The sequence below is a fragment of the Dreissena polymorpha genome, chromosome 11 (genome assembly GCF_020536995.1).
Source record: "Dreissena polymorpha isolate Duluth1 chromosome 11, UMN_Dpol_1.0, whole genome shotgun sequence".
In the NCBI taxonomy this organism is placed as follows: domain Eukaryota; kingdom Metazoa; phylum Mollusca; class Bivalvia; order Myida; family Dreissenidae; genus Dreissena; species Dreissena polymorpha.
The window spans coordinates 52,405,143-52,427,601 of NC_068365.1; the positions used below are offsets into that span (position 1 = coordinate 52,405,143).

Sequence of the window (22,459 nt, forward strand, 5' to 3'; positions counted from 1 at the left end):
TTAGATGCCCATAATATCACTTTAAGCTTCCAATACAAAGCACAGGGAGAACCCAGGGACGCATTTCCAGAAGTTTCGATACGTTCATTATTATGCCTTAATGGTGAAGAATACATTTTAAATAGATGCATATCAATCACTCATTTAGTCAGTCACTCACTCACTCACTCCTTCACTCAGTCAGTCACTCAATCACAAACTCACTCACTCAGTCATTTAGTTTCGCGGATGAAGATTTTGGTTTTAATTATCGGATACAGTTAGTCACGGGTTCGATCCAAACTGAGGGTTGTTTAGATCTCCATCAATGACTAATAATTAATTTGGTATTAAAAAAAAAGTGAAATTAAAAAATAAGTCTATTTGAGACTTGACCGTGAAAGGAAAAAGATAAAATGAACCAGGTTTTCTTTACTAAGGGACAAGATAGAGACATATAGTTACTGAAAGCCATGGACAGTTTATACGCACCCCACTTACCATTCAGCCAATAAGTAAACTTTCATCATTAACCCTTTGCATGCTGGGAAAATTGTCGTCTGCATAAATGTCGTCTGCTGAATTTCTAAAATTAGCATTTTCTTCGATTTTTTTCAAAGAATACAATCAGAATAGCAAACAGTTTGTATCCTGATGAGACGCCACATTATGTGGCGTCTCATCTGGATCCAAACTGTTTGCAAAGGCCTTCAAAATTCGGTTCCAGCACTGAAAGAGTTAAAAAAGATGAAAATATTATATGGAAAGAAGGAGGTTATTACACACGCTTTTTTCCCATCGTTGTAAAGCAGCCAATGACTGGTTCTATTCAGGAAACAGACTCAAGAGCATGTAATTTTACACGAGAACTGGCAATATAAAAAATAAGATGCGCTCTGGAAAAACAGGGCTTAATGCATGTACGTAGTGTTATCCCAGTTAGCCTTTGCAGTCCCCAGTAGGGACAGCACTTGACGTGTTTTCATAGAATTTCTTGTTTCAAGGAAGTCACTGGTTTTAGCATAAATCTAGTTTAGGCTGAAAGTGTCTTCCCTGATTAACCTATGCAGACTGCACAGGCTATTCTAGGGCAACATTAAACGAACATGATAATTGAAACATGCTTTCCCAGAGTGAGCTAAAATGTATATTGTAAGATAAAACATACACAAATATCATCATTTTATACATTTATTTAACATAACACACAAAGTGTCAAAATAAGGGAGAACATTTTAAATGTTTGAAATGAAGCAATAATAAATACAATGCAAGACAAATAGTATATCTATCCTGAACAAATATTTTACCATAAAAGCATGGTAAACTCAATCAACACTCGTGTAAAGGAGATACTATATTGGCTATTATTTTATATACTAATTCACTCTTACCTAAAATATTTTAACTCGCATAAATACTCAAAATCAACGAAAATCAACGACTGACAACGTGTTATAGCGACTGACAGCGCCTTATACTGGTTCATAATTCATTTACAAGTTGTGATGATCTGCCAACTGCACATTAGGAGGGATTGGACAACATTTTTTTAGATAAGCCATGCCACTTTCATTTTAAGTCTCTAACTCAATTGCATCTACCACAACCATAATTAACAGTTTAAAACCTATATTACAAAAAATGTGTTTCATTGTGTAAAACAGGTCAGCACTTTGCCAAGCTATTTAAACAGATTAGGTTATTTTTCTATTTAGGTACATTTGTATGTTGATCCGTATATTGTTTAAAGATGCTGGACCGGTAAGTCAATACGAATATTTCAGAATAAGAAATAACACTATATATCAAATCAATAATATAATATAACAATGCAATAAGATTGATCACTAATTTCAACATGCAAACGTTGTATTTTTGCTGTCAATGTGTATTATCAAAACATTTCTTGAATTTCAACATTCTAGGAAAAAAAAACACTAAGCCAGTAGAAGGATTCCAACTGAAGACATCCAGATCTGCAGGCGAGTACTCTTCCACTGCACCATGGAGGACTAGTTGTTACACGCTATTAAGATACAGAATGTATACTACGCACAAAAACAAACATAATGTAAACAAACAGGAGATTAAAGCTGGCAGCTTTTTATCAACAATGTTAATTTTCTTTTTTTTTTAAGCACCTTGAGGTTTTCATTTTGGCTTTATACATATTTAGGTATTGCAAAGCATTGCAGAAGCATTAATTAAAATTACACATATTAGTATTCTTTGAGGTAGCTATGTGTATGGTTTCTTTCTGTACATTCACTAGTTTGATACTGGATTTTCCTATTTCAACCTGTTCTTTGTCTCCATCTCCTTGTATGACATTTAAACTTTCCTCAACGTATATGTTCACTGTGTCTCGTTCTGGATATACTGTGCCTTTACAATCACTGTCACTTTCCTCTGATGAGATGTAATCGGCATCATTATCATAATCATATGAATCTTCTACAAAGTCATCGGTTTCTATGTGTTGCTCTTCAGCATGCCTACAAAATATAAACAATAAAATTGTAATGTTTATGATACAAACTCTACCAATATTCTGACAAAAGCCTTTATATCAGTATTATATAAATACTGGTATAATGACACCTGTCTGCTTTTTTATATTTATATATGTATGTGCATTTGTGTGTGAATTTCTTAATAACTTATCTTTTGAGGACTTCAGCAATGTATCTCTATCTACACACTGAAACCAATGTGAGGACTTGAACTATTAATCTCTTTTTACATATGTCAAGAAAAGTCAACCTAATTGAGGAACAATATATGTTCATAAAACACAGTTAACATGTTGAATGTGTTACATGGAACCTACACATATTTTGATGATTGTAGGTGGCAGTGTGTTTTGTGCAATAGCAAATATGATGTACCATTATGAAACTTTCGAACATTTTCGGAACCATGGTAAAATATAAACAAGAGCACCGCATAACGGGTGCCACACTCTGCTGTGAAAGCTTGTCAGATTTTTTTTTTTTTAGAGGTCACAGTGACCTTGACCTTTGACCTAGTGACCCAAAATGGGTGTGGCATGTAGAACTCATCAAGGTGCATCTACAAATGAAGTTTCAAAGTTGTAGGTGGAAGCACTTTGATTTTAGAGCCAATGTAAAGGTTTTAGCACGAAGCCGGCGGACGGCGAGCAGGCTATGACAATACCTCCGGTTTTCTCCGAAAACAGCCTCGCTAAAAATCAATGAACATACAATTTGTTGTGCGCATCCTCGCCTACGGTCTTAATTAGGGTACTGATAGTGGTCATGGAAAGAGAAGACAGGCTCTCAGTGTAATTGGCAGGACACAGTTTGTGTATGTTTGATCTTTGAATTCTTATTGTAACCATAACCTTTAACATAGGGCATAGCTCTTGCACGCAACACATCGTCTGATGTGGGGTTATATGTATGTACAGTTATTCCAGATTTGGATACTAAACCTTGAAGTTATGTCATGGACACAATTAAATTATTATTGATTTCTGAACCCTTTTTGTGACCTAGACCTTAAACACACTGGTCGGCACATCGTCTGTGATGGGTAATATGTTTGTCAGGTTATGTTTGATTTGGAGCATTAATTATGAAGTTATGGTCCGGACTCAATTTGTGTATGTTTGACCTTTAACATAGGGACATGGCTTTTGGATGCAACAGGTAGGTTATTACTGACTAAAGTAATCCTACCTCTTTACTCTAGCTGACTCTTTCATCTGTTTGACTGCTTGCACTTTGTTCCTTTCAGTCTTCATCATCAAACTTTCGTAATCTTTTTGTTGGAACCTGGAAAAAATTTTTTTTTAGCTTTGTTTATCACAATTATCCTATTGAAATGCAGGAGTGTAACAAGTTTTTTCTGTTTGTATGTTTGGAAAGTAAGATGCTAGACCCTTATGCAGGCTAAATGAGCGGCAAGTTCAAACAAATTTACATGTGAATGCTATGTTCATGAAATTTCAATTTCTCTACGTTTCATTAATCCTGTGTGATAACACGGTGAATTTATCACTTACTGCACTGCTCATAATTTATGTGACTGAATATTAGATTTGAAACAAGCCATGAACAAGAATGCCATTCAGAAACCTTTGTCAGAACTAGAGGTTTGTCACAGGAGTGACATAAAAAACCCACCTCACCAGGACACAGGATCATATTAATCCTCAGAAAGACAAGTGTCTTATTTGCAAATAAACAAATACTTAATAAAACAGTTATTAAATAATGTAAGAAAATCATATGAGATGGTTTGTCATGTGACATTTACCTATGACTTTAACCTTTAGCTGGCATAGCTAAAGCATGGGTTCTGCGCATAGCCTTGTTGAGGTCAATATTTGTTTCAAGATTGAAGAAAATCCTTCACAAAGTATATGATTTATAGATTGGACACAAAATTGGCTCAAGTTTTAAGAAAATCATTTAAGGGATATAAGATTTATTGAGTGTTGCAGTCGAGACGGACTGACAGACATCTGTCATATGACCTTAAACTATGACCTTGACCTTTAGCTGGTAAAACTACTGTATTTGCTCTGCACAAAAACCTTGCTGATATATTCATTTAAGCCAAGTTTTTAGAAAATCATTAAAGGGTAATAGAAGTTATAAAGCAGACACTCAATATTGGCTGTCTGACATTTGACCTTCAAAAGTGACTTTGTCTAGCCTACACAATGGTGGCAAACAGTTTGCACATCACCATGTTGAGATGGACATTTTGGCAAATTTTGATGAAAATCCTTCAAGGGAGACCAACGGAAAGGACTGAATGATTCAAGTATTATATACAAAAGCCCTCTCCCAAAGGGTAGCTAGGTAGGGGTATAATAACACTGCAAGTATGTAAGAGCTGTTCACAAAAGACTTCAGGACATTAATTCATGTCAGACAACCTTCATCATAAGCCAGGAAATGATACAGGAACTGGTTATGTCAAGCTCTCCCCCTAATGACTGAACTACATTCTCAGCATCATCTGCCAAGTACAAAACAGCTTTCATCAGTCATGTTACACATCACGATAAGAAAAATACACAGAGTTCAAAAATCATTTCCAGACTAAAAAACAAATTTCCATGAATACAGACCCTGCTATAAAGTGGATACATCTATTGCCCTTAACTTACAATAGAACTAAAATAATACAAACTCAATACTTCAGAAAGATACCATGTTCCATAAAAAATGTACAGCTACTTAGCAGGTTTTTAGTCAGGAGCCAAAACTAAATTTACAGAGAATGTTTTGCAAATCAGTATGTGATTAGAAGCCTTAGCTACGCTTAGAACCGTAACTACTATGCTAGGAATGATTACGCTGCCTGTCTGCACTGCAGACGACGAATGGTTAGGAGCGTCTGCTCTACTCCTGCAGTGAGTGTATTTACCAGCTTGTAAGACGACATTGACCAGTCTAGTGTTTATCATTGAAATCTGTACATATTGGCTGCTTTCAGGGACACGGGGCTTAATGCATGTCAAATAAGATTAGCCTGTGCACACTGATTAGCCTGTGCAATGCACACATGCTAATCAAGGACGACAACAACAAACAACTTCAGTGCCTTCAGCGCTTTGATTTTCTCAATGTCACTAGTAAAATCCTTTCACTTAGATGAGCAGACATCATCAAATGCTGGGTCTGAAAGCTTTCTTTAAACATGTGTATATATAAGGTTACAACTATAGGCATTTTCCTGATGTGGTATAGTACCTGTCTACAAAGTATGGAAGTGCTAGATGCAAAACAACTTAAGTTATTTACAGTCTTTTTAAAGGCCTCACCAGTCACACAGAATCTACTTGGATTTCCTTCACCGGCAAACTCCTTTCAAACAACTGGATGAAATACTTCACTACTTAGATATGTTGTGGTAGTAAATTACCTCTCACACTATCTTTTGTTTTAACTTGGCATAATGTCTAAGATCAAAGACTGAAACTTCAGTTTGTCTATAAACAGTTCAGCATAAAACTGACCGTTACAATGACAATTTCTTACAAAATGTATATATCAATTTTGGAGTGCTTAGCCATTAAAGCCGCTTTGACTGTTAACCAAAAGTGGTAAAGTCTTCAGAAGTTGATCAGGAGGTTTTAGGCTCAAGCTGGACCGCTTTATAATGCCATTGTTTTCTTTGAGCAAGAAAATTCATTCACATTGCTCAGTGGACAGTATTAAAAATAAGTTTCTAAAACTTAATTACCGGTTCTGCTTATAATCAGCAGCAAGACAATATGTTAATATCCAAACCCTTTCATTCTTTTTTCGGAAATATGGCGAATGATTTAATAACCGCAAGTACATATTGAAAATGTCATCTTTTGATGAAATTGGTGTGTTAGAGCACTTAGACCCATACTTGTCCAAACAAGTGCGGTTTTAGTTAAATAAATGCATACATTTTGCCAAACAAATATCTCTTTGTGCATGGCAAAAAACTCCTGCATCACAAGAAAGCTAGAAATGCTCACAACTTCCATTAACAAAAATGTGTATCTGGTGAAGTTAAAAAGAAAATAATTATATCATGAAACAAAAAAAATAAATTAAATTTGAAGTCCTCACATTCACAATATATGGAATTATGTGTTGAGTCCTCATTTTGTTAGTAACTACATGTATATTTGATAAAGAAATTTAGCAAAAAAATGACAGAACATGTTAAGCAAGAAATGTATTTGAAGTCCTCACATGCACAATACAAGGAAGTGTGTGTTGAGTCCTTATTTTGTTAGTAACTATTGCTTATAACAATTTGCTAAACTGAAAATAACAAGGGCTGTTTGTAAAACATGCATGCCCCCCATATGGGCTGTCAGTTGTAGTGGCAGCCATTGGGTGAATATGTTTTTTTTCACTGTGACATTGACCTTTGACCTAGTGACCTGAAAATCAATAGGGGTCATCTGCCAGTCATGATCAATGTACCTATGAAGTTTCATGATCCTAGGCCTAATTATTCTTGAGTTATCATCAGGAAACCATTTTACTGATTCGAGTCACTGTGAACTTGATCTTTGACCTAGTGACCTGAAAATTAATAGGGGTCATCTGCCAGTATGATCAATGTACCTATGAAGTTTCATGATCCTTGCCGTAAGCATTCTTGAGTTATCAGGAAACCATTTTACTATTTCGAGTCACTGTGACCTTGACCTTTGACCTAGTGACCTGAATATCAATAGGGGTCATCTGCCAGTCATTATCAATTTAACTATGTAGTTTCATGATCCTAGGCGTAAGCATTCTTGAGTTATCATCTGGAAACCATTTTACTGTTTCGAGTCATTGTGACCTTAACCTTTGACCTAGTGACCTGAAAATCAATAGGGGTCATTTGCCAGTCATGGTCAATGTACCTATGAAGTTTCATGATCCTAGGCATAAGCATTCTTGAGTTATCATCCGAAAACAATTTTACTCTTTCGAGTCACTGTGACCTTGACCTTTGACCTTGTGACCTGAAAATAGGGGTCATCTGCCGGTCATGATCAATGTACCTATGAAGTTTCATGATCCTAGGCCTAAGCGTTCTTGAGTTATCATCCGGAAACCATCTGGTGGACGGACCGACCGACGGACAGACGGACCGACCGACATGTGCAAAACAATATACCCCCTCTTCTTCAAAGGGGGGCATAAAAATTAATGTCTTCTGATGCATCTGGGGCATCACCAGCCTTTGTCATAACTTCCATGTCCGCTATGAAGTTGAACAAGAGCACCGCATAACGGGCGCCAACGCTCGGCTGCGGGTGCATTTTTGAATACATGAAAGCTTGTCAGAATTTTATTTTAGAGGTCGCATTGACCTTGACCTTTGACCTAGTGACCCAAAAATGGATTTGACGTGTAGAACTCATCAAGGTGCAGCTACATATGAAGTTTCAAAGTTGTAGGGGGAAGCACTTTGATTTTAGAGCCAATGTTCAAAAGGTTAACAAAATGCTAAAGTTTTAGCACGAAGCGGACAGCGGACGACACGACATGACGACGGACACGACGAGCTGGCTATGACAATACCTCGGGTTTACTCCGAAAACAGCCGAGCTAACAAGAATGATTGCATATGAGAACCAGAGATTTTGTCTCAGCAAATACCTTACCCGGTAGTATGTTTTGTTGTTTGTGAGCATGTCAGAATGTTGCTAGAACTCTAGTTGAGCAGAGTTCTGGGCCACCGTTACCATCATGTCTTCTAATGGTGAATCATTGGCATCATCTCCTGCATGACAGAATCGAAAGCCATGTTAAATCACAACATCAATCTACATAACTATCCATCTTATGATTGTAATTAGGAAATGATTAATACGACACGCTTGCCAAGAATTGTATGTCAAGTCTGGACTAAATGTATTTTAACCCTTAAAATGCGGGAACCAAATTTTTAAGGCCTTTGCAAACAGTTTGGATCCAGATGAGATGCCACAGAACGTGGCGTCTCATCTGGATCCAAACTGTTTGCTATTCTGATAGTATTCTTTGAAAAAAATGAAGAAAATGCTAATTTTATAAATTCAGCAGACGACATTTTAGCAGACGACAATTTTCCCAGCATGCAAGGGGTTAATAAAATAAGTTTTGAGTTTGATTGATAAGAGTTTTCTGGGGTTATTTATTATTTTCAAAAAACATAATTGTAGGGCAAGTCATCATTTTGATAAAATATATTGTGCATTGAGTCCTCACTTTTATGATTAAGCAATTGTATGTCAAGTCCTCACTTTGGTTATAAAATAAGTTTTGTGCAAAGTCCTCATTTTGATTGCTTCGATTTTTTATTGAAAACGTTCTTATTTTGAAAAAATTAATTTCAGGGAAAGTCATCGTTTTGATAAAATGAAGTGTGCATCAAGTCCTTACTTTTATGATAAATCAAATGTATGTAAAGTCCTCACTTTTATAACAAGAGCACTGCATAACGGGTGCCAACGCTCGGCTGTGGGTGCATTTTTGAATAAATGAAAGATTGTCAGATTTTTTTTTTTTTAGAGGTCAAAGTAACCTTGACCTAGTGACCAAAATATGGGTGTGGCGTGTAGAACTCATCAAGGTGCAGCTACATATGAAGTTTCAAAGTTGTAGGTGGCAGCTGTTTGATTTTAGAGCCAATGTTCAAAACCTTTATTATTAAGGTTTCAGCATGACGCGGACGACACGACACGAAAAGCTGGCTATGACAATACCTCGGGTTTTCTCCGAAAACAGCCGAGCTAAAATTCTCAAATTGACATCTTGATGTCATAAAGAAAATTGCATTAAGTTTTATTGTTGAATGTTTGCAAGTGCATACAGAAGATTTTCAGACCAGTTTATGTGTGCGACCATACTTACAGAATTGATGAAACAAAAATACCAAACTTTATTAGGAGTTTTTTTGGTATACAAATTTGTAACTTACCCTAGGCTCATAAAAAACAAGTCTATAAGTCCGTCTCTGGGAAAACCTGGCTTAATGCATGCGTCCCAGATCAGTCTATGCAGTCTGCACAGGCTAATTTGGGATGATAATTTGTCTCTTTTCAACAAAAATCCAGTCTAGGCAGAAAATGTTGTCCCTGATAAGCCTATGAGGACTGCTTATCTAAAAATAAATGAACAATTTAACCTAATGAACTCCCAGGAAGACAGACAGCCCAAATTATTTCAGTACTGTAATTCTTAAATGGAGTGGGGTTTAATAAGCATTTCCAAATGTCTCTCACTCTAGAAAAATGGGGCTTAATGCATGTGCGTGGAATGTTGCTCCCAGATTAGCCTATACAGTCTGCATAGACTAATCCAAACCTACACTTTCTGCCTGAACTGGATTTTTGTTAAGAAAATACCTCATTTAAACTCAAAATTCAATAAAAGTGAAAAACGTTATTGCCGATTAGCCTGTGCTTAGGCTAATATGGGACGACACTTTACACACCTGCATTATGGCCACACGTACCCCGAGTATCTGAGGGTTGGGACAGACAGCTGAGTGGTCGAGCCAGTCAGATGCAGGGCAGAGAGTCTGCAAGGAGCATGTGGGGCTTGCACCCACACACCAGCCACACTCGTATTCCGGGTCCATACTAAGGCACTGACCGCAGTTGGTTACTATGGTACCACACTTGTAGATGCGGACTAGAAATGGAATAAAAAGTTTAATACCACATTTTAGATAAGGAAACAGTATGTTTTGTTTTGTTACTTTTTTCAAGGCCATCATATCATATAGAGAAGAGTAATATCCAGATGTAGAATTGAAATAACCTGTAATAAAAGTTGTTATTCCTAAAGGCTTGCATAATTAGCATTAAATTAATTTCATCTGATCATATCTAGGCCGTAAGACAAGGTTATCGCAGAATAATAACAATAACCCTTGATTGTAGTAAAACAAAAACAAATAAGCTGTCATTAAAATATTAAATGATGTTATACCCAGTCACATGTCTCTGTTTTATAAACTCGAAAAGGTATCAAACCTCAAGGCTACTTCACCTGTGATATTTTGTGGATTATCCAATGGGACGCTGTTCTTCCCACTCGTCACGGTGAACTGAGCGGTTACTATGGACAACGTGACGTCAGAGAACTCAAACTGGAGAGCCTCACACTCGAGGTTGGAGGACGTGATTTTCCATGTGGAGTACTTCACTTCCCAGCTGTACGTGAACAGGCAGAGGACATTGTCCATCTGGTCTGGCTGCAAGAAAGCAGGTGAGATTGCACACCAAAATATGGCAAAGAATCTGAAATGAGACTCAAGAATGTTGCTCAAAGTGTGAAATGAGTCTGAACTTTGAAATGTGGATCAAAGTGTGAAATGAGACTGGAAAATGTGGTTCAAAGTGTGAAATGAGAGTGTAAAATGTGGCTCAAAGTGTGAAATGAGACTCCAAAAAGTGGCAATCTGTGAAATGAGGCTTTAAAATGTGGCACAAATTTGAAATGCAACTTTTGCATGAGGCACAAAGTAAGAAATGGGACTTTAAAATGTGGCACAAAGTGTGAAATGAGGTTTGAAAATGTGGCAAAAACAAGTGAAATGAGACTAACATGTGGCTTAAAGTGTGAAATGAGACTTTAAAATTTTGCTCTTTTTTAAAAGAAACTTTCAGATGAAGAACAAAGTTTCGACATATTTTAGACATTGTTCCATAAAACAAGGTATTGCACATAATCTTTGCTATATCTTTGTTTGTATTGAAATGTTTGCTCGTTTTTTTTATTGATTTAGTTATATGATGCCTGTCAGTACATCTACTTAAATTTCCTGTGAAGTATTAGCCAACATCAGCAATAAACCAGTAAAATGCATGATTACTAGTCTTGAACAAACAAATATTTATTTCAATCCATGAAGATTTTACATACCTGAATGTCCGCCACACGTACACTGATGCTCTTATTCTGGCCGGAATGTACAACCACGTCAGTGTCAAAGGAGGTAGTCTCCAATTGTGGACACTTGACAGGGGATTGAACTGCAGCTGTAGTCTATAACAAACACTCACTGGTAAAATGGAATGTCACATGTGCTTAACTAGAGTGCTCTTTGCTGATAGCTTCAACTATGTTCTGTAAGCCAACCATCTAAAAGGTGAATAACCTTTTTCGCTTTATTTTAATTGTGTTCAACTACACTCCTAAAACGCAGGCGTTCCATCACTCATTTATCACACGCACAATCTTCTTTCCGTTTATTGCTCAGTCATTGAAAGCCATAAGTATCCCAATGCTGTGGCCATGTGATTAACAAAACTATAATACAATATGATTTCATGCAGCTCCTGTCAGATTATATAAATTTCTACTGCTTTGCATGCCATAAGATTATTTGTTTGATCTACTTTGATCAACATTTCTTTTGGCAACTTACCAGTACATACTGGGCGTAATGTTCTGCATTAAATATGACAGACAAAATATCTTGTTTCACACCCTATCAATCTAAATTTCTACAAATTTATAATTCAGATAGCCCGACAAAGCCAGGTCCATATACTCCAATCTTTTAGAGGGAGGCTTTAAAGTATATTTCTGATTTTGGCATGAGAGTCTCTCTAAATTACCTGATCCGGGCAGGCTGGTGCTGCATCACTGACACGCAGTCCCCGCAACATGGCACCACTTGCAGCCAAACGTACTCTCTGTGCAGCTCGTGCAACTTTAAGTCCAAAAGCAGATCTCTATGACAAGCAGGAAACCAAAATGTGTCAGATAAAGATTGTATAGAAAATTGTGGGCTAATATTATTAGTTAAGCCTTTCCCCATCAGAAGCAAAGTGAAAATGTGCAAACAGCAAACAGCATAAAACCAGAACAGCCTGCAAGCAACTCGCATTCTGTTCAGGTTTTATGCTGTTTGTTGCTAATCAGTATCTAAGGTTTGGAGTCGAAGCCTTAAAAACTTGAATCTATTAAGAAAGGTCTAAAATTCAAATTAACTTTTTAAGCGACTTCAAATACGTGAAAATACGAATCTAAGTGGTAAAGGGTTAAACAGCTTCTTACTGTCAGACCCTGAACAGCATGACATGGGGTCAGATAATCAACAATGGAAAACAGATGAGCTCAAGCTCATTATGAATTTACATCATTTTATCTCACAGTGCAGGATGAGTAAGTAGCAATGTCACAAATACTTTCTTGAGTACCGTTCTTTTTACAGTATCAGCTTAATAGAAGGAGAACAAGAGCACCGCATGATGGGTGCCAACCCTCGGCTGGGAAAGCTTGTCAGAATTTTTTTTGGCTTTTTTAGAGGTCAAGTAACCTTGACCTTTGACCTAGTGACCCAAAATTGGGTGTGGCGTGTAGAACTCATCAATGTGCATCTACATATGAAGTTTCAAAGTTGTAGGTGGAAGCACTTTGATTTTAGAGATATTAAGGTTTTAGCACGACGCCTATGGCGGACGTCTGACGGCGGACAACACGACGAGCTGGGTATGACAATACCTCGGGTTATCTCCGAAAACAGCCGAGCTAATAAAATGAGTAGTCTTATTTTGATCAAACAAATTGTGTATCAAGTCCTCACTTTTATGGTAATTCAATTGTATGTCAAGTCCTCACTATGATAATAAGATAAGCTTTGTGTAATTAAGTCCTCATTTTGGTTGATAAGGTTTTTGAGAAAATTCTTATTTAAAAAAAATTATATTGCAGGACAAGTCTTCATTTTCTTCACTGTCATGCATAGACAGTGCTCATTTTGATTGCTAAGAATTTTTTTGATAAAGTTCTTATTTTGAAAATAGTAATTGTTTGGAAAGTCTTATTTGATCAAATCAATTGTGTATCAAGTCCTCAATTTTATGGTACATCAATTGTATGTCAAGTCCTCACTTTTATAATACATGTAAAATAAGCTTTGTGTAAAGTCCACATTTTGATTGGTAAGTTGTTGAGAAAACTCTTATTAAAAAGAAATGCAGGACAAATCTTCATTTTCATGAAATTCATGCATGGCACTTTTCTAAACACTATGTCTCCCCCATATATTTGACCTTTGACCTTGAAGGATGACCTTGACCTTTCACCACTCAAAATATGCAACTCCTTTAGATACACATGCATGCCAAATATCAAGTTGCTATCTTCAATATTGCAAAAATTATTGCAAAACTTAAGCAAAAATTAGGCCACAATAAAAATATTGTTGGTTTGCCCTTTACCGACCCTAAATTTTACAGGTGGGTAGGTAGGTAGGAAAATTATTTTATTTTATTTGAGAAATTATATTTTTAATACACTAATAGCCTATGAATATTTAAAACACTGTTATTAAAGCTCGATTGGTCATTGTCGGCTCGGGTACTACTTACATGTACCCCGGGTACTCTTTAGTATACTTACATGTACCCCGGGTACGGTTAATATACTTAATATTTAAGTCGATATTAGACTGTACCCGAGTAGTATTTCCTCCCCAAATCCGATGTTGTAAAACGCGCTTTCGATTAGCTTAAACAAACTTCTCTTTAAAAAAACTGCATCAACATGCTTTTTGAGTATGAGTTTCGATAATATAGAAGGCCATTTTACAGAAAATTGATATAAATGTCAATATAATTAAAATTTAAAAAAAAATAGCCGACAACGACCGATTTAGCGTCAAATTTCCCGGGTACGATTAAGTATATTTATCGTACCCGGGGTACATGTAAGTATACTTAAGAGTACCCGGGGTACATGTAAGTAGTACCCTAGCCGACAATGACCAATCGAGCCTTATTAAAGCACTGTTGCAGTGTACGAAGCCCTATGTAGCTTTACATTATCTTGTTTGCTGTTTCTTGCATATATCAATATCAAATGCATGCTTGTGTGTTATAACATCAAATACGTGTTCATTATAATATGATGTTAATTGCTCAAATGCATTTGTCATTATTTAACTGCCAGACAGCTTTTATTTTTAACTTCAACCTTTCCCTTCAATTGGGCTTAATTAGCATGCAACAAGCATTGAAGGAGTGTAGAAAGACAGCCCAAAGCCTTTAATGGAAAAATTCAGACATTGCGAAAGACCGTCACATTTAACAGGCCAGACTTGCCTACCAGGAGAAACAATTCACAGGCCAGTTGAAATTTTTACACGCCTCAATTTAAAGTGTTTGACCGGTTAGTGCATAGTCTCGGCATGGCAAAGTAAATTCACGGAAAGGCAAACTGAACATAAGCATTAGTTCCTCTTGAATGCTCTGAGCTTTAATGAGTACATTCATACAGCTCAGAAGGTCAATAGCTGGGAGTTGTATTATTGCAACTAACATAAGCATGAAAACTTGATTTGGGGAAATAAATTAAGCGTGTTTGTTTCAGTTTGTGGATATATTAACGCTTGAAACATATATACTTGAGTGTTGTCGATGCATTTAGCTAAGAGACATTAATATATTAAATAAGTTTACCTTTAAATATCCATTTCACTAACATGCCATTACAGTAAACTGTTTAGAGTGGCAAGCATAATAAAGCAGAATATGCACATGAATCTGATTAAACACAGATCCACTTGCATATAAATCTAATCATGTTTGTCTTTTATTTTGCATTTTCGAACAATAATCCTGTAACTGTTAGATGTATTTTTCTATGGGAGTAGACTGCATTTCAATTTTCAAACACTTGTTCTGTGACATTCAGTTCATACATTTTCAAAAAAAAAGAGTTTTATTTGTATCTAAAACGTATGCTTCATCGTAGAATGACACTTTCTTTTCATTAATCCATACTAATTATATGATGCCCATCGTAAATTCGATAGTTAGTATTCAATAAGACTTCTTTCGCGAACCAATAGTTAAGTATGATGTCGTTTGGCCATTTTCACGGAACACCGCCGATCGCGATGCTGGTTATAGACGCTTGCATTACTGTCTATTCTGGGGTTATGAAATTCCAACCATCGGAGCGACCTAGATTGGTCAGGGGCGATAAGAATGGACAGGGATATAAATATGCGCAGAAATAAATATTGCATTCGGCTCTTTTATGATTGGCGAAAAAACGAAAAAAAAATATGTTTTCAGAAATCGCAATAAAATTTTTTGGGTCGGGGGGTAAAAAGTGGGTCGGTCGGTAAAGGGCAAACAAACTTAATTTTAATTTAGGCCTTATTGCAAAACTTAAACCTTGGTTAAAGTTTTGGGACACACACATACAATGACTGACACAATGACAGGCACTGCAGACAGGCCTAAAACAATATACCGCCGATCTTTCGATCCGGGTTGCATAAAAAATTAGGAATGTGAAACAGCATTGTGAGGACTTCAGCAAAACAAATAAACCCTGTAAAAGGTCATGTGTGAGAACTTATTGCTCTCTTGCACGACTTTTTTTTATTCTAATTTTATGAAATCCATCTTCAGAGGTGTGATTAAACTAAGACTGTAAAATAACCAATCTCTTGACACAGTGTTCGGTTGACCTTTAATAAAATAATTATACATAGTTTAGGTGCCTTCTTATTAAAACAGTTTTGTGTATAACAAGATATGTCACCTAAGGTGAAATATACCCCAAAGCAGTTAAGAACACAACACCATATGTGCGTGTTTTTGGATCTAACTATGCGTCACGATAATCCAAAACCAATTTGGGTTCAAAGATATTGACCTTATAACACAATGTGTTTGTGTATGAGTACCGTGAGTAGCAGTCAACTTGAGGACAATGCATGTTTTTGTTAAAATGATGTAAGATTAGGCAATGCTTTTCACAAGCCATTTAACGGTCCCTCGCCGAGGCGCTTGAATTTGGAAATCAGAGTCTGCAGTGCGCTTGAAATTTACCGATTAGTGTACTAGTATTTTTTCAGTAATTGAATCTAGCCATTTTTCAGATCAAAGCGAAATTTGTGAATATTATGAGAGCCAATTTATGATCATCTGTCAATTACTTGAATTTTTTTTACCCAACTTAAGCCCACCTAAAGGTGGAGCGTTGTTGTATTGGAAAATCAATATTAACCGATGACAGCGCACGCTTTCCAAGAGCAACAGCACTTGTAGGCATTCAATACATCCTCGTGGAAATAGTGCATTTCATGCATAATGTTGTCAAATCATTTATTGGACTCATAAAGCCTCTTAACAAATTATTGTTGAATTATACACAACTACATGTATTAATGTTTTGTTGAATTCTCAAATTAGAATAGTTAAATTTGTAATCCGAAACTCGCTTCCCAATTTTAATGTTAATGCGACATGAATTACTTCTAGCTTCAAATGAACAGTGCTTCATGTATTTCATATTGTTTCTTTGTCTCAATAAAAAACACGCAAAAACTCTGCAAACCAAATAACGTCAAAAGTTAATGTAAAACAATTAGCGTATGCAGGAAATTGCCCTCCCTATCCCAACCCTAATGGCCCCGGGGCGTCTGAAAAATATCCTGTGCAAAGCACTGCTTGGTCAACAAAACTAACATAAATGAAAACATTTTGAGGACTAGAGTCCTCGCACTGACAGTAAGTCCTCACATTGGTGTGCACTAAAGTGTGAGTTATCCACAACTTATGATGGTGGAACCAGGGCCAGGGCCCTCACACTACTTTGGGGGAAGGGGTCCGCAGCCCTTAGGAGGGGGAATTTTCGCGGCGTTTCCCTTTTGGGGGGAATTTTTTACTTACTCTCTCATTATTTCATTTGTACATGTTTGCACTATATTCATTGCATTTTTCATAATTTAGTATGTTTGAAAAGATTAAATTGAAATAGAATTGAGATATAATAATCATGAGACACATCTTTCTATTAAAAAAAAAAAAAAAAAATTTTTTTTTTTTTTTTTTTTTTAGGGGGAATTTTTCCCCCCAAAAGGGGAAAAAAGTATACTTTACAGGTGGGGGACTGCCGCCGGATTTGATAGATTGAGGGCCCTGAGGGCTTTCCTTAGACCTCCAATCTCAAGAGTCAATGACTCTTGGGACCAAATTTTCAAGAGTCAAAATCAAATTTGTATGAGTCATAATAATAACGCAGGAGAGTCAATGATCTTTTGTACTTAAAGCGAATTACTGAGATATATATATATATATATATATATATATATATATATATATATATATATATATAAAGCAACAAATTTACAAATATCTAAACATTTATTTCTTAATATATTCCAGTCAATAAAAGAGATAATGCTAACATACATTGTGACCAACATTGTGAAAAATACACTCGCACTTGTAGTGACATACATGTAATATATATCAGGGGTGTCAATTGTCCCAAATTTGAAATACGGAAAATTAAGCAGAGATTCAGAGACCGTAGGATAAAGGGAATAGAGGGCAAAGCCCCTCCAGCCCTTGCTTATTGTTATTCTTTATTTTCTTTCTATGTGCAATTTCTTGCGAGTACAATACAAAATTTTATCAATCAGACCATCCGTAACACCGCATGTGTATTTGTCATTCTATAAAAAATGTTATAAAGACCGTTGGAAATAAATTAAAATCGACGAACCATACCGTATCCGAAAAAGGGTAGAGATACGTCGTTTGCGAATGAAATAAAATATGTGTTTTGTTTGTCTGCAGAAAATGAAAGCCAGTAATAAGTAACCTAGCAAATACGCAATTAATATATAATTCGGTTGACATATTGTTTTAAGTATGATATTGCAGTGCTTTACTTTGCTAATAGATAATTTATAGTTGGCGGACAACTATAGCAACGTTCGTAGAATGGTACGGTCTTGGGAAAGTAGCGAAGATGTTTTAAAACAAAACAAAAAGATGTTTTGTCAGTTACTTCTCATGTCAGTGCCAGCCGTTTACCATCAAAATACCTCCTTAAACTAACTAATTGGATTTCCTATCATCTCAAAATCGACCCTGGACGGCTCAAATCCGGATTTAATTATTTCATGTGCCATCTTTACCGAGGACGTACGACAAACACGCCGATTTTCTATGCCGTCTCAAATGGTCAATTATTACACCTATGTTGTAATCAATTAGCAGATGCAGCATCCAAATTTGTCACTTTGCCACACGGTCAGTTTTACCAGTTCTATGGTTATTATTAGCAACTCTGATGCAAAGCGTGTAAATTTACTTTGTAGACAGTACATATGCCAGCATAACTTTCGCGCGTCTTTGAATGGAGCAAACATGGAATAAAACAGGGTTGGGTACACTGTATTCAGCATTGGAAATACATTCTGACATATTGTGGAAGTATTTCTCAAAATATTGTGGATAGGGATGTTATAATTATATATTGGATATTATTAAAACTGACGCGGGTGAGTCCATTCTGTTTTGGTGGGTTGAATACATGTCGTTTCTGCAAACAGCTGATAACAAACGCTCAGATAAATAATGGAACGTTGATACACGCGTCATCGAACCAGCAGTGTTTTAATTGGTCATTATTAGATTTCTCAATGGGCAAAACTCTGTGCTTCAAACGGGCGATATAGGTTAGCATCTACCAAAAGATACTCCGCCCCAAGCCAATTATCGATTACTCTTAATAACTTTTGATCTCTTTGACGCAAGTCGGTACATTCCCCTGGGTCAAATGTGAGGCATGACGTAATTGTCTCAAGAGTCAAACTAGGGTATTCTGTAATTTTCAAGAGTCAAAACCCGGGAGCTCGGGTCAAAAGAAAGCCCTGGGAACAAATGATGAATTATGGTATTTTCTTATTTTCTACACACATAATTAACATCAACACAAAAAATTTCAAATACACACCTTCATCATAAGCCAGGAAATGATACAGGAACTGGTTTTGTCAAGTTCTTTCCCTAATGACTTAAGTACACCTCAGCATCATCTGCAAAGTACAAAACAGCTTTCATCAGTCATTTTACACAACACAATAAGCAAATAAGCACAGATTTCGAAACCTAAACGCTGACCCTAAGTTCAAGGTCAAGGTATAAGGGGTCAAAATTTGTGTACGTAATGAAAGGCCTGGTCCATATACACATGCGTACCAAATATGAAGGTTACATCTGAAGAGACATAAAAGTTATGAGCATTTTTTGAAACCTGAACACAGATTTCGAAACCTTAATGTGGACCCTAAGTTCAAGGTCAAGGTCAAAGAGTCAAAATTTGTGTGCGTATGGAAAGGCCTTGTCCATATACACATGCATACCAAATATGAAGGTTACATCTGAAGCGACATAGAAGTTATGAGCATTTTCAAAACCTAAACGCATATTTTACAAACCTAAACCCGGACCCTAAGTTCAAGGTCAATGTCAAAGGGGTCAAAATTTGTGTGCATATGGAAAGGCCTTGTCAATATACACATGCATACCAAATATGGAGGTTACATCTGAAGCCACATAGAAGTTATGAGCATTAAAAAAAAAGAGCTGTCTAGGAACGGCGCGCTCGACTATTCGAGTGCTTGACAGTATAAAGTAAGCCATCATGGAGAGGGGGTATAATGTGGGTGTCACTGTGGGGTCATTTAATAGATAATCTTTTAAAAATAAGAAAGAAAAAAAAAATTGGGGGGGGTGGGGGATTATGGGTTGGGGTGTGTGGGATGGTTTGGGTCGAGTCCATTGTGGTATGTCAGGTAAGTGTTGTTTTGTCAAAGTATGAATCAAATGTGAAAATAAATAAAGAAGCTATGGCAATTTAAGCAAAATGTATTAATTTGACCTTGAGAGTCAAGGTCATTTAAAGGTCAAGGTCAAATTCAACTTGCCAGGTACAGTACCATCATGATAGTAAGAAAGTATTTGAAGTTTGAAAGCAATAGCCTTGATACTTTAGAATTAAAAAGGATCTAAACACAAAATTTAACAAAATATTCAAAGTTACTATATATATATGACCAAGGTTTAAGTTTTGGGACAGACACAGACACACACATACAATGAGAGACAGGCCAAAAACAATATACCCCCGATCATTCTATCTGGGGGCATAAAAACCTAATTGTAGGGCAAATCATCGTTTTGATAAAATATATTTTGTATCAAGTCCTCACTTTTTTGATAAATCAATTGTATGTCATGTCCTCACTTTAATAATAAAATAATTTTTGTGCAAAGTCCTCATTTTGATTGCTAAGATGTTTTTTTGAAAAAGTTCTTATTTTGAAAAAACTCATTGTAGGGAAAGTCATCGTTTTGATCAAATAAAGTGTGCATCAAGTCCTCACTTTTATGATAAATCAAATGGATGTCAAGTCCTCACTTTTATAATAAAATCAATTTTGTGGAGAGGCCTCATTTTGATTTACAGATTTTTTTGGCGAAAGTTCTTATTTTGAAAAAAAAAACTAATTGTAGGAAAGTCTTATTTTGCTCAAACAAATTGTGTATCAAGTCCTCACTTTTATGGTAATTCAAGCGTATGTCAAGTCCTAACTTTTATAATTAAATAAGCTTTGTGCAAAGTCCTCATTTTGATTTGTCGGGCAAATTTGTACTGTCTGGTATTTTCGTACAATCTTTTTATACTGTTTTCCTACTCAATTAAATAAGCTGTACAAAAAATCCAGTCCTTGCTATTATCAATTGTCATAGGAAGTGTCTGCTATATCTGGTAAGAACTCTGTTTTCTCTAAAAATAGATTTTTACAAATTGCAAATGAGTAGCTTGACATTCCGCAAGCAGAAAATGATGTTTAAGGTAATGAAACAAAAACCAGAATATTGTCAATCAAATAAAAATTATGAATAATTTAAATGTGTACTTTTGTATGCAAGTGCATGTCTACTAAATAAAAACAAAATTTATTCTTTCAAGATTTATTGTTCATAGTTAAACAACAACATTTTTAATGTGTTGAGTAATTTCAAACCGTGTTATCTTTATCCTGACGCTAAAACTCAATGAAAATGTACTTAATATTAAGTCCCATTCAAACGTGAAATAAAACTAAATGTAATCAATATATTTCTTTAATCTACAGTACTTTATTATAAATGTATAAAAATAAATGGATAAAAATAAGAATGTCATGTTAGCTGCTAAATCAATATTCAGATGGAAGTTTATATAGTAGTTATACTTTGTTTAGTATATTTTGATTTTGCTTTACTTTAAAACAGCATTTCAGTCACATATAAATGATCGCTCAGCAAACCTACTCACGTTTACCTGGGTAGAATGGTTTACTTGTATTATAAATACTGAGTTACAGATAACTGCTCTTGCATAAACCAATTTTAGACAATCATTTACGGGCATGCATTAAGCCTGGGTTTGAAACAACTCACCTCAGAATATGTTATTGATATGTTGGTCATGACTATTGATGTTGATAGCATTTATGGCATATATATAATTTCAATGCACAATTAAGTGTAAATACACTGCCGAAATAGTAATTATTAAATCAATCATGTAAAAATATCAAATTATCATAGATACCTGAATGTTTTGTTTATATTTGAAAGGTTAATTAAATTCTCAACATTTATATTTCATGTTATTCACAATATTGTTTGACATCGCAAAATACCACATGAGTGGTTCAGTCTACCGGACACAGTCTTATTTCACGTCCAAATTTTATACATTCAATGATATGGCAAATAGGAGAAACAGAACACTTACTTATTTTACATATTTCATCAAAAACAAACTAGTAATGAGCAGATCAAAGTGTTATACAAAAACAATTAATTTAACTTAAATAGATCAGGTGTTTGAATATACCCGATACCCCTCTTAGCTGTATGTATGTACTCATAAAAGCTCAGAGCCTTAAAGAAGAACTCACAGGCACTCGGCATTAGTTGATACCCCCCCCCACACACACACACTGCTAAATGAATTAAAAAAACTGAGGATGAGGACTAGAGTTTAGGTCCTCGCACTGAAGGTAAGTCATCGCACTGTTTGTGTGCACTTAAGTTTGAGTCCCCACAATGAATGCTGTAGTACAGTACCAAGACAATTTTTCTTTTAGTGTTTAAACATGGTACATGATTAACATGTCACGATCACCAAACACTAATGCCTGCCACCAG

At 35.8% G+C, this 22,459-nt stretch overlaps 1 protein-coding gene across 3 annotated transcripts; it reads right to left on the reverse strand.

Annotated features, from left to right (window-relative positions):
• Positions 1 to 1,199: 1,199 nt before the first annotated feature.
• On the reverse strand, positions 1,200 to 19,299 carry LOC127851685 (plexin-A2-like). Of its 3 annotated transcripts, none has more exons than XM_052385504.1 (8): positions 19,209 to 19,299; positions 12,056 to 12,172; positions 11,358 to 11,480; positions 10,482 to 10,686; positions 9,922 to 10,121; positions 8,108 to 8,226; positions 3,684 to 3,779; positions 1,200 to 2,477 (listed from the first exon to the last, which is right to left on the reverse strand). In XM_052385504.1, the coding sequence occupies exons 1-6, from the start codon at positions 19,215 to 19,217 to the stop codon at positions 8,200 to 8,202; spliced, it is 681 nt and encodes a 226-aa protein (XP_052241464.1). In that variant the 5' UTR covers positions 19,218 to 19,299; the 3' UTR covers positions 1,200 to 2,477; positions 3,684 to 3,779; positions 8,108 to 8,199. The 3 variants fall into 3 exon arrangements, with proteins under 3 accessions (XP_052241464.1, XP_052241465.1, XP_052241466.1); XM_052385505.1 differs by lacking the exon at positions 19,209 to 19,299 and adding an exon at positions 16,144 to 16,252 and having other exon boundaries at positions 12,056 to 12,150; XM_052385506.1 differs by lacking the exon at positions 19,209 to 19,299 and adding an exon at positions 16,113 to 16,236 and having other exon boundaries at positions 12,056 to 12,150.
• Between the last annotated feature and the right edge of the window lie 3,160 nt (positions 19,300 to 22,459).